At 53.9% G+C, this 11,478-nt stretch overlaps 1 protein-coding gene across 1 annotated transcript in view; it reads left to right on the top strand.

Annotated features, from left to right (window-relative positions):
- Nucleotides 1–8,448: 8,448 nt before the first annotated feature.
- The window catches only part of NRG2 (neuregulin 2), a 171,503-nt gene continuing 168,473 nt past the window's right edge, over nucleotides 8,449–11,478 (top strand). Inside the window, exon 1 of the mRNA XM_075056737.1 lies at nucleotides 8,449–8,881. Within this exon, the coding sequence (XP_074912838.1) occupies nucleotides 8,452–8,881 (430 nt within the window). The 5' untranslated portion in view covers nucleotides 8,449–8,451. The remainder of the gene's footprint in view (nucleotides 8,882–11,478) is intronic.

Raw genomic sequence — 11,478 nt, 5'->3', positions numbered from 1 at the left:
AGCCCCTCAATCTCAGCAATGCGCTGCCCATACAGAGCTCTGGGATGTCCTGAAGCAGGGAGGAGGGGTGCTGACTATGGACATTTATAGCATGAAACCTCTGCACCAACTGGATCAACTGCCACCTTGAATTAATTTGAAGCCTCCTGTGTCATGCTTGGCTGATGCGATGGTAGCACAGATTCTGCTCTGTTGTGAGATGCAGTTGCCATGAGGAATTTGCAGTATCGTTATGAGCTTAAAAGTGCAATATTAAGGGAAGTTGCCACCCATGCTGGGCCTGGCTGCTCCTGTGCCAGCATCACTTGGTGGCCTTTTGTGCACGTTGTTGTGTCTTTGGCAGGAGCTTGGTGTGAAAAATTTTTCACCCCGAGTTGTGATACACTTCTTGTTGGTCAAAACCTGGTGGCTTCTGGGTGAGCAAAACCCATGCGTACTCCCCCCTAGTTGATGCTGTCATTTTTCAATGACAAGTTGAGGGGGAGGTAGAGATGCTCCGAGCAGAACTGGTGGGGCTGCACATGGAGAGTTTCTCATGTCAATACATGGTGCTGCTTCAGAGAGAAGGTTCATTGCTATCACACAGCCCTCCAGGCTGCTTCATCTGCTTTCACAGCAAAACTTTAAACAAATGTTGTTTGAAACGCCACCTCCAAAAGCAGGGGCTGAACTGGTTTTGAATCCATGAGAAACAATCTTGCAGCAGATGACCCGGAGCCCCCTCACTACTTAAAACGCTAAAGCTTAGGACAGACTTTATCACTGTGACGGCACCCATTTCTCAGTTTTGCATCCATGCCCTCTAGAGATGCATCGTTCACTCTCTAGACAAGTAGCATCATTAGAGAAGCCAAAACTGTATCAATGCTTTTACAACCAGCACTGTTTTTTACCTTTGCAATGGTATATCATGTCTGGCAATAGCTGGCTGCTTCAACTACTGCATTTTTCATGGTGATTTGGAGATTTTGCTCCTCATTTTTCTTCTTCACAATACTTCTTTATATTTCTTCCAAATAGAGGCTGTCCTGACTCAGGATATGCATGTAGCAACACATAACTGATACAGACTTTATCTATGAAGGGAACTCAGAAGTGCATGGACATACTTGATGTACTGACATAACTGTAATAGTTATTTAATACACAGGGGGGTGTAAGGAGGTTATGCATAGAGAAGGGAAGAGAGAGAGAAAAATCACAGTGGCTGGCAAAGAAATCCAGTGCCAGGGGAGAGTCTCTGGGATGGAGGGGTGTGCTGGTTTTGGCTGGGATAGAGTTAAATTTCTTCATAGTAGCTTGTACAGGGCTATGTTTTGGATCCGTGCTGAAAACAGTGTTGATAATGCCGAGATGTTTTCATTATTGCTGAGCAGTGCTTACACAGCGTCAAGGCCTTTTCTGCCTCTCATCCCACCCCACCAGCAAGAAGGCTGGGGGAAGACAAGAAGCTGGGAGGGGACACAGCTGGGACAGCTGACCCCAGCTGACCCAAGGGATATTCCAGACCATATGACATCATGCTCAGCATGTAAAGCTGGGGGAAGAAGAAGGAAGGAGGGGATGTTTGGAGTGATGGCATTTGTCTTCCCAAATAACTGTTATGTGCGATGGAGCCCTGCTTTCCTGGAGATGGCTGAACACCTGCCTGCCCATGGGAAGTGGTGAATGAATTCCTTGTTTTGCTTTGTTTGTGTGCGTGGCTTTTGCTTTACCTATTAAACTGTCTTTATCTCAGCCCACGAGTTTTCTACTTTTATCCTTCTGATTCTCTCCCTCATCCCACCAGGGGGGCGTGAGCGAGCGGCTGCGTGGTGCTTAGTTGCCGGCTGGGGTTAAACCATGGCAAGGGGTCTCTCACTGGTGGCCTGGAGACTGGGGGCTATAGTGCCCAGGAGCTGAAGATACACCCTTGTGCGGGGAGCATTGCCCCCGCTGGTGCTATTTTGCACCCATGTGTCATCTTTCTGGTGACACATCACAGTGCCTGGCCCACACTGTCCTTCTGGGCGACAAGAAGTGTTGCCTCACTGATCGTCAGCTTTCTGCTGGTGTCCGCATCTGCCGGCGTCACAAGAGCCGTCCTCTGGCCCCGGGCAGGGTGGGCAGTGATGACGGAGCTATTGCTCTTCAGAGGCAGGCTCCCCTCTGTCTCCTCCATCCTGAGTGGTGTGACACCCTCACAAAGCTGGAGCTGCTGATAAATGTACTGGATGCAGATGTACGTATCTAAGAAACAGAGTGTGTGAGAGGCACAGTGAGCCAAGGCTGTATTGGCACGCCATTAGAATGATCAACGTGCAAAATTTGGGTACCAAGGCATGGACTGAAACATCTGATTGGAAGGCCGTGAGGAAAAAGGGAAGGCTGAATTGTTTATATTTTGTTTTCATTCATCATTCCTGCTCATGTGGGTGGACAAGGAGTGAATGAGTTTCTTGGGGAGGGCAGTAAATAAGAGGCACACATTTCCTTGAAAGATGAGTGGCTTTTTTTCTTCCTTGCACCTAGGTTAATATGCCACAAAGGGGCTGGAGGGAACCCTAATAGCTTCTCTCCCATGTGAAAGAAGTCATTTGCTCTTGGTTTTTCTTCCCTTTGATTGCCATGTGCCAAGAGAGAAAAGGTTTTTCAGGATGGGTAAAGTGCTGGTTTGTCTCCCAACAGCAAATGTGCCTAACTTTTCTTTGGACTGTTGAAGCATCTCACAGAAAGACAGTAGGACAATGCTTTCACAGCTCAAGGAAGGGGGCGTACCTGGATCAGGCCTCCACACCGTGATGGTCTGTTTCTGGGAGAGGCAGCACTGGTGCCTACAGCTACATCCCTCAGTTCTGCCTTCCCCTGCTGGCACTGGTCCAGAAGGTGACATAAATAGGCAGGAGATATGGGAACACAGTGGGGCAGGGGTAAGTCAAGGAAATTGCCGAGACCACGGCAGCATTGCTGGTGGAGGACTCCTGAGATGGGTCTTGGTTTTCTTTGCTGCAGCCATGCTGCTTGTTGGAGCCTTTGACAGGCCAGTGGAATAGATTTTGGGGGTTTCTTTCCATACCGGTCCTTACCTACCTGGAAGGACTGCCAGTTATGGTTTATTTTGACCATGGTCCTGCTTAGTCATTCTCCAGATTGGAGTCTAAAATCGAGTGCTGGGCTTTGCTTTTTCCATATTATTTCTGAGTTCATCGTTTATCATCTGCCTTTCTCATTTCAACCAAGGCTGTGGCAGCCTCTCCTTGGTGCCAGGAGTCTGGTGTGTCCTGGCAAAGGACTGGTTCCTGCCCTGCGTGGCAGGTACCGATGTTCTCCATGGGCCACGTACCTCCTGTTGCTGGGCAGCCCCAAGCTGAACAAGCTGAATTCTTGCAGAGAAGACATTGAGGTGGGAAAAAAAATGTCTGCATTGGATTTGTTGGTGTTCAGGCATGTTCATAAGCCTTTGTACAACACCTGACTGTCACAGGGAAGGAAAACTGTGTTCCCTTGGCTGGTGTATGGATGGGGGTCTCCTGAGTCTGCCATCTTCACACCAGCAGGGCTCCAGGGTCCCTGCAGGGGACCAGGATAGACCCCGTGCTGGGGAGGGCTGGGGGAGGTGGAGGGAGACGCTTGTGATGCACACATGCTTCTGAGGCTCGCCCAAAGCAGGAAAGAGCTTAGCACAGCCCCATGCTGGATAACACCAGCCCATCCAGAATACCCTGGGGTGGAAACGCAGATGCTGTGTTCCTTGTTATATCAAAAGCCCCATTTCTTTGATAGGACTTGCCCACATCAGCTCTGCAGGAACATGTCTTCAACTAATGTGGAGAAGGCTGAGGATCTGCAACCTGTGGAAGATGCTGAAGACGTGCAGCCCCCCTGCCTGTGCTTTTGGGGGTCAACATTTTTCCTCGCAGAAGAGCTGCAGGGTTCCCTGAGGCAGGAAGGGACACTGGGACACTGCCCTTTGTGGCATCCCTTGGGACACTGCCCTTTGTGGCATCTGTCACCAAGCAGGGCTCTGTGCCAGGAGCTGCCTTGGCAGCGGGAAAGAGAGACCTGAGAAGCGCTTTGTTTTGCAGGCATCCCTGGGAAATTACAGGAACAAAATTAAAGGAGGTGAATGAAAGAACAGCCCCTGCAGCAGTTGTCTGAGGGGTAAAAACCTCTGATGGTGCTGCTGAGCTCTTGGGGTCCTTTAGGCAGGGTGGAATCTGGGCTGAGCTCAGATGCTCCATCTCCCTTTCAAGGTGGCAAATATGATGGGTTTTCACAGCAGGGAGGTAGGGGACAGACAGGCTTTGGAGAAATTAAAGCAGCTGGGGGATGAAACAGTTGTTTTCTGAAATAACAGCTCTTCATGAGGGATCCCAGCTTGTGCCTGAATGCAGAATGAACTGACTTTGCTGGTTGACAAAGGGAAAATATGGAAGATAAAGAAATAAAATCCCAGAAGGGAAGGGGTATGGATGGGTCAGAGACACAAACATTCAAGAGCAGTTGCATTGAGATGGTTTGGCACAGAAAGGTCTGGCTTCAGGTTGATGACAAACACAAAGCCTCTTTCCTGAAAGGTGCAGTGGACTTTGCAGAAGAGAGAAGCTGGGAAGTATTTAAATTTGCTGCAGTTTTGACCATCCTTTAACAGGGTGAAAATTTGAAAACATGTGTCAGCCCTGAGACTAAGCAAGGATGATGTCAGCTAACAACCATGGTGACAAAGCTGGAGAAAACTCTTTCTGAGACAAAATGAGTAGCAGAAGAAGTCCCAAAGACGAGACAGCTGGTGATGCAGGCTGGGGTTAGGGGTCCCTACGCTGAGGAACAGACATGGGAGCTGCAGAAAATGCATCTAGAAGCCAAGTGTGAGATTGAAAAAGTTCTGTTTGGCAAGGTGGCTTTGGAGCCCAAAGATTTTTGTCCATCTCTCTGTGCAGATAAAACCAATGCAAGACCCTGACCTACAACAAGGCACAGCCCTGGAGCCCCAGCACGCTTGCTCTTCCGAGCTCTTTCTAGAAAGCTTTGAAAGACCATTGTGGCCAGGAGGCTGCATGGTGATGGATGGTGCGGCCCAGACGCAAAGAAAGACCCTGTGCAGATTACTGCCTAAGCCGCCAGGCAATGCAAAGCCTGGGGGGGAGATGTTAGAAAAAGATGCAACTCAGCGTCACCAGTCCATGGGCATGCTAGAAGTAAGCCATCACTCTAACTGTGCACTTTCCTATCAGTGAAACCACACCACCTCCTGCCTGGTTTTGCTGCCCTCAGTGGGTAATGAATAGTCAGCCTTGTCCCTGCACACTTTGGGCCATCTCCCCATGCATCCCCAGCATCCCCCTGGGAGAAATGCCCTCCAGCCCTGAGGGACGAATTAGGACCTACTCCCTCCAGCTGTTCCTTTGGGACCTGTAGGGAACTCAAGCCTGACTTGCGGATGAGGATCAGCCATCTGACACCAGCACACTGAAGGAGTCCTTTGGGCCCTTGCTGGTCTTCACCCTAACAAACAGAACCTCTCCTAGAGCCCACAAAGCCCACTGTACGGCCAGGGTGCAACGAGCAGGGTGAGGGAAGGGATCCCTCCCCTCTGTGTGGCATTTGGAAATCCCAGCTGGAGGTTGGGTTGAGATTGGGACTTTCCAGCACTAGAAAGACATTGACAGACTGGAATGAGAGCAGCAGAGGTCAGGGGTTGGAGATCAGGAGGTATGAGGAAAGTCTCAGTGAGCTGGCTTTGTTCAGCCTGGAGAAGAGGAGATCTCAGTGCTGCCAGCAGCCACCTGGGAGAGGGGCTAAAGGGGTAGAGCCCCTCAGATGGACGGGGGGTGAGAGGCAACAGGCACAAGCTGGAATGTGGGGCACTTCCATTAGAGATAAGGAAAAGCTTTTTTCACCATGAAGGTGGTCAGAACTGGAACAGGTTCACCAGGGAGGTTCAAGCTTGAGGTAGGCATGACCCGGAGTGACCTACCCCAACTGGCCCTGCCGTGAGCGGGGGCTTGGACCATAGACCTCCTGAGGTCCCTGCCAACCTCAGTTACCCTGTTACTCTGTGAACAAAGGTCAAGTCTTTGTGAGGCAATTGAAGGGATGTATTTTTAAAAGTACATTATTTAGGCATCATTCTCTCAAAACCGGTGCTCAGATTGGGTTGGTGACTGCACCCAGCGCCTCACCTTATTCATTTCATATGTCAAAATGCCCAAGCACCTACAGCAAAGAGTGATTTTCCATTTATGCGGGAGAAGCAGCAGGGAAGGGGGGAAGGGATTTAGTCCTAAAGCATTTCCCAAATGATAACAGAAATGCAAGCATCTCTGACAATGAAGACTAGTTGTCTTCACAGGAACTAGGCTGAACAGCAGGAGAAATACTGCTAAAAGGAGATGTGGGCAGTGCCCTTTTAGGAGGCCAAGCGTCCTGGACTCCAAATACCCCAGAGACAGAGAAAAACCTCACTTTTCAAAATTGCCCCAGAGGTCTCACAGGTATCTTGTGCTGAATGTCTTTCAGTGGTCAAACCACTGTGGTCCCACTAGGATTTCAACCTGCAAACAGGGGGAAGACAAGGATTGGCAACTCAAATGCTTGGGCGTTAAACCACCTTTTTTGGTGAAGGGCAGAGTAGAGTGGGAGAGCTCCAGATCAAGTTATGCTATCAGCTATCTCCTTGCTTCTCAGGCAGAACCTGTGTTGCTATCTGAGCAAAATGTTAGGGAAAGGGGAATTTCCACAGAGATTTTGTGTCAAAAGCAGAGAGAAGTCAGGTGGTTTCCCTACTCCTCCAAGCAGCTTCCTGAATCCAAAATACCATCCTTCCCTCTGCCATGGGAAACACTTCTGGTCCCTTCTGCCTCTGCCTGTGTTCCTCTGCAGTTTTGCACGGTCACCAAACAAGGGAAAAGAGAAAGCTTTCAGGAACATCTGAAAACAGAAAGCCACAGAGAATCACAGTTAGCAAGAGAAAATGCATGCCAGAAATGCTCTTCGAGCCCTGCTGTTAACACACTGCGCTGCTTCCGATGCATCACGGTCCTGCAGTGGCAGAACTGTTCAGAGAGCTGTTAGCCTCCCCGGAGAGGGGGAAAAGCATCTGTCCTGGCTGGCCGCTCCATGGCTGGAGAGCTCTGTGTGTGTGTGCTGAGGCCGTGCCATCGTGTGCCAGCGGTGGGACAACGCTGGCTTCTGCCCCGGGCAGCAGAGCCAGGGCAACACGAGGAAAGGCAGCGCTCGGTGCCTGTGCTGGGCACAGCAGCTCTGCTCCCTTCCCATTTTTCCTGACGGTTCTGGCTGCACTATGTTAAATGGAGAGCAAACCCTAGTCCTGCTATCTGTGCTCCTCTGCTCTCACCAATGTGCTCAAAGACCTGGCTCTTGTCATCTCTTGGGGTGTGCTGAGGGATTCCCTAGAGGCTGTAAGGGCACTGGGGTGGGGGCTGTGTCTCCATCACAGTGCAGGCAGGGCTCTGCATCCCTACTACAGGGTGTGCCCCTGCCCATTGCCTCAGAGAAGGCTGAGCCCAGCCCTCCGGCCTCTGGGTCACCTCCATTGCGATGGGACTATGGCCGCTCTCCTTCAACGCAGAATCTAGAGCAACAACAAATATGAAATCCTCTGCTGCTAATTAAGCATCTCAGATCCCTGCCACACTGTAGCAGCTGGGCAGCAAGGCTTTGTGAGTACAGATGCTTCAGGCTCAGCTTTGAAAATAAACCCAAATAAGCCACTTTTTGGAGATTAAACTGACTCCTCCTGGAAACCACTGCAGGGGAAGAGCACTTGTTTATTAAAAAGAGACAGCAGGGATCAGGGCATGAAAGGAGGCTTTGTCTCCTTGGCTATTACCTTACTCCATTTGTCTCTATCTTAATGCCTTTTCTTCAGGTGTGCAGGGAATCTCAGGCACAAATCTCCCAGCTCCATGAAAACATTGGGCAAAGAGCTCCTAACATTGGGCCCTGCACCTCACGGAGGCCCTGTGCCACCCGCAGCCACCCCCAAATGAGTGCATCTTTGGTGGCATCTTCGGGGGGGGGGGGGAGTGGGTCTGTGAACGCTTGGGGGCTTGGTGAGGGGGCTGAGATCTCCATGGCTGCGCTGGAGGCAACACCATCTGTATCCCATCTCCGGGGACCCCCAGGCCCTGCAGGAGCGGGAGACAGGGATGCAGGGATCCCCTCTGCTGCAGCGGGCATCCCCCGGGGGGGGGGGGGGGGAGTCCCCGGGCAGGGAATCACCTTTTTTTTTTTTTCTTCTTTTTTTTTCCGGGGGGGTGGTGGGTGTCAGCATCCCGGGGGAAGGGGCGGCTGTGCGAGCATCCCACCTCCCTCGCTCGGAGGAGGATCCGCGCCGCTCCGCGTCGCGCCGCGCCGCGCCGCTCCGCTCCGCCCCGCCGCGCCCGCCGCGCCGCAGCCCCGCAGCCCGGCCGCCGCAGGGCCGGCGGGGAGCGAGCGGTAGCCGGCGGCATGAGGCGCGACCCGGCGCCCGGCTTCTCCATGCTGCTCTTCGGCGTTTCCCTCGCCTGCTACTCGCCCAGCCTTAAGTCGGTGCAGGACCAGGCGTACACGGCGGCGGTGGTGCTGGAGGGGAAGGTGCAGTCCGTGGGCCCCCCCGCCGGCGGCGGCAATGACAGCCGAGGAGCCGCCGGTCCCGCCGGGGGGGTCTTGGTCAAGGTGCTCGACCTGTGGCCCCTCAACAGCGGCGGGCTGCAGCGGGAGCAGCTCATCAGCGTGGGCTCCAAGGCGCCCTGCTTTAAAGTGAAGCGCAACCACCGCTACATCTTCTTCCTGGAGCCCACCGAGGAGCCGCTCGTCTTCCGCACCGCCTTCGCCCCGCTCGATACCAGCGGCAAGAACCTCAAGCGGGACGTGGCGCGGATCCTCTGCGCCGACTGCGGTACGGGCCGCGCCGCGGAGGCGGGGGGCGGCGGCCGGGGGGGGGGCGCCGGGACCAGCGGCGGGGGGCGGTGATGGAGCGGCGGCGGGGAGCGCCGGCCGGCGGCCCGGGCGGCCGCGGGGCGACAGGTCCGTACCCCCCGGGGGGGGGGGAAGCGCCTGGCGATGTGTCCACCCCCCGCCTCAGCCCGGGCCGGCACCGGCAGCCGCGCCTGCACCGGGGGCGATGCGCTCCGCCGGGCCCGGCCGCCGCAGCCGCGCTGCCCGCCCCCCCCGCCCCGGCCCCGCCGGCCCGGCTCAAGGTCCCGGCCCCCCCCCCCCCCCCCCCGGCGCCGTGCCGGCAGCGCAGCCCCGAGCCCCGGTGCGGGGCGGGCGGGGAAGGGCCCGCAGCCCGGCTGCCGCTGCGCCCGGGGCCGCCGGCTTTCCGGCGGCAGCGCGCTGGAGCCCTCGGCCTCGGCGCTTTTCCAGAGCCCCCCCCCTCCGCCTCGGGTACCGTTTCCCTCGGTTCGCCTCGGTGGTGGCAGGCAGCCCCCGGCTGGGAGAGCCGCTACCGGCATGCGGCGGCGGCTCCGTTAACTCTGTGCGCGCTGGCGCTGCCCGATGCGTTCCTCTCCCCGGGCGTGTTTACTGGTGGGGAGAGGGGCTCCTTCCCCGGGGGTGCGGGGCCTGGGGCAGGTGCTGGCTCTCCAGGTGTGCCCTAAGTGCCGGGAAGTTTCGCCTCCCTCAGAATACCGGCCTCACGTTGTGAAGTTGGCGTTCTTTTGTTCGTTCAGCGCATTTAGATGTCTCCCGTCAACGCACTCGCGCTGTTCTCCGTGCGTGCTGTGTGCTGATCCTCCACCACCTTTGTAAACGCGGTTATGAAATGACTTCAACGGGGAAGCGCCTGCCGGAGCGTTACTCCTTTTGTGCCTGGATTTTCCTTGCTGTCCTCTGGCAGGGCGAATGCCTGCGGTGGGCTGGGCAGTGGGGGACGGGGCGAAGACAATGACTGCATTTTCCCCGGGTTAGGATCTGAGCTTACAAAAATGCGAGGCTGGCCCTTCATCCAGCTCGAATGTTCAGCTACTGTGTCACAAAATCCGGAGAAGGCCGGTGTTAACGCGGAGAGCTCTGAGCGCTGCGCCGTGCCATCAGGAATGGATTTGAAGCTCTCATGTTTGGTGGGTTCCAAGGATGTACAGGGCCTATATCCAGGGAATCCAGGTCCCCCACTCAATGACAGCATGCTGTCCTTCCTCATCAGGTTAACTGGCCTTTTGCCTCATTAAAAGCAAGGTGCCGTGTCAAGTTAAACTTAGCTCTGTAATGAACATACGTGTGCTGCTTTGTTGTTGTTGTTGTTGTTGCATTATTAACTAGGTGTTTCTGGGGCAAACACTTTACTATTTGGGATTGCTGACCCCAGATTTTGAAAGCCAGACCTGTCTCTTTTTTTAGTTATCCAAAAGATATATTTAGAAGATTGCGTTTCCTGGGAGAAAGGTGGAACCTTGCGTATCATAATATGTTGTTGAGGAAAATGGGCTAGGGCTGCATACGAGAAAACTAATTTGGGAGACACTAATTTCCTGTGCATCTGTATGTGGGCCATCGTGGACATAGAGGTTTTAGTGAAATAGCTGTTGCAGAGTTAAAAGGAAGGTAAATGGCGGAATTTCTCGGGACTGTGGTCTCATCATCAGGTGAAAGCACAGCAAAAGGTACGTGGCTTTTTTTTTTTTTTTTTTAAGCAAGAAGGTTTCTTCCAAACTTGCGCATCTCTGAGCAGCAGGGTATGACTTTAAGAGGAACGGAGGCTGCTCCGTTGCTTCCTGGATCAGGCCCAAAGTGTTAACGCGTAGGCTGATGTAACAATAAGTTAAGGGATGTCATTCTGCCTGTGACACCTTCTTGGAGCTGATGCTTTTGTTTCTGTATTTTTGATGGTCTGAACAGCATCCCTGGCTAAGGGACTCTGCAGGTTGTTGGGAGCGTTGTCTCAGCAGAGCTTTACGGCAGATTGCAAAAGAAAAATAAAAACTGGTGCTTGGGAACTGTCACAACTGTGGTTTGGTTCAGTGATGAAGATTAAACAGGAGCCTCAGCCTTCTGAACTTGTGGTTCGCCAAGCACTTCATGTTCTCGGTTCGGCTAGGAGGTTATTTCTGAAGGTGACATTCCTGGCAGCATCTTCCGATTCGTAGCACCCTAGCTGCTGGAAAGGTGCGTGAAACCAGGCCACGGTCTGCCTTCTTGCGCCTTGGTTTCTGCTGGGAGGGGAGATCCAGAGGGGTGCAGGGCTATTTCCCGTTCTTGCTGCAGGCGGGGGCTGTGGACGACGCCAGAGTTGGCAGGGGGTGAAGTGTCCAGGCACAACGTGCGTGCTGAGGGACAGCCGGGCTGCAGCCTTGTGAGGGGTATTATGGAGCCAGGGGGACAGGCAGTGGGGCCACTTCGGAGTGGGTGGAGGGGGACCTCGTGGCTGTGATCACTCCAATCCCCCCCCTTCCAAAGATGGAGGCCTCGCAGGACCATCTCCCTGCTCTGGCTCCATGCCTGGGTCTGTTTTCTAGTGAATCATCCCCTTCTCACAGGCTGAGGTGCTGTGTGTCCTCT

This window comes from Buteo buteo, chromosome 24 (genome assembly GCF_964188355.1).
Source record: "Buteo buteo chromosome 24, bButBut1.hap1.1, whole genome shotgun sequence".
NCBI lineage: Eukaryota > Metazoa > Chordata > Aves > Accipitriformes > Accipitridae > Buteo > Buteo buteo.
The sequence above is the reverse complement of the archived record's forward strand: the minus strand, read 5'-3'. Positions and strand labels throughout refer to the sequence as shown.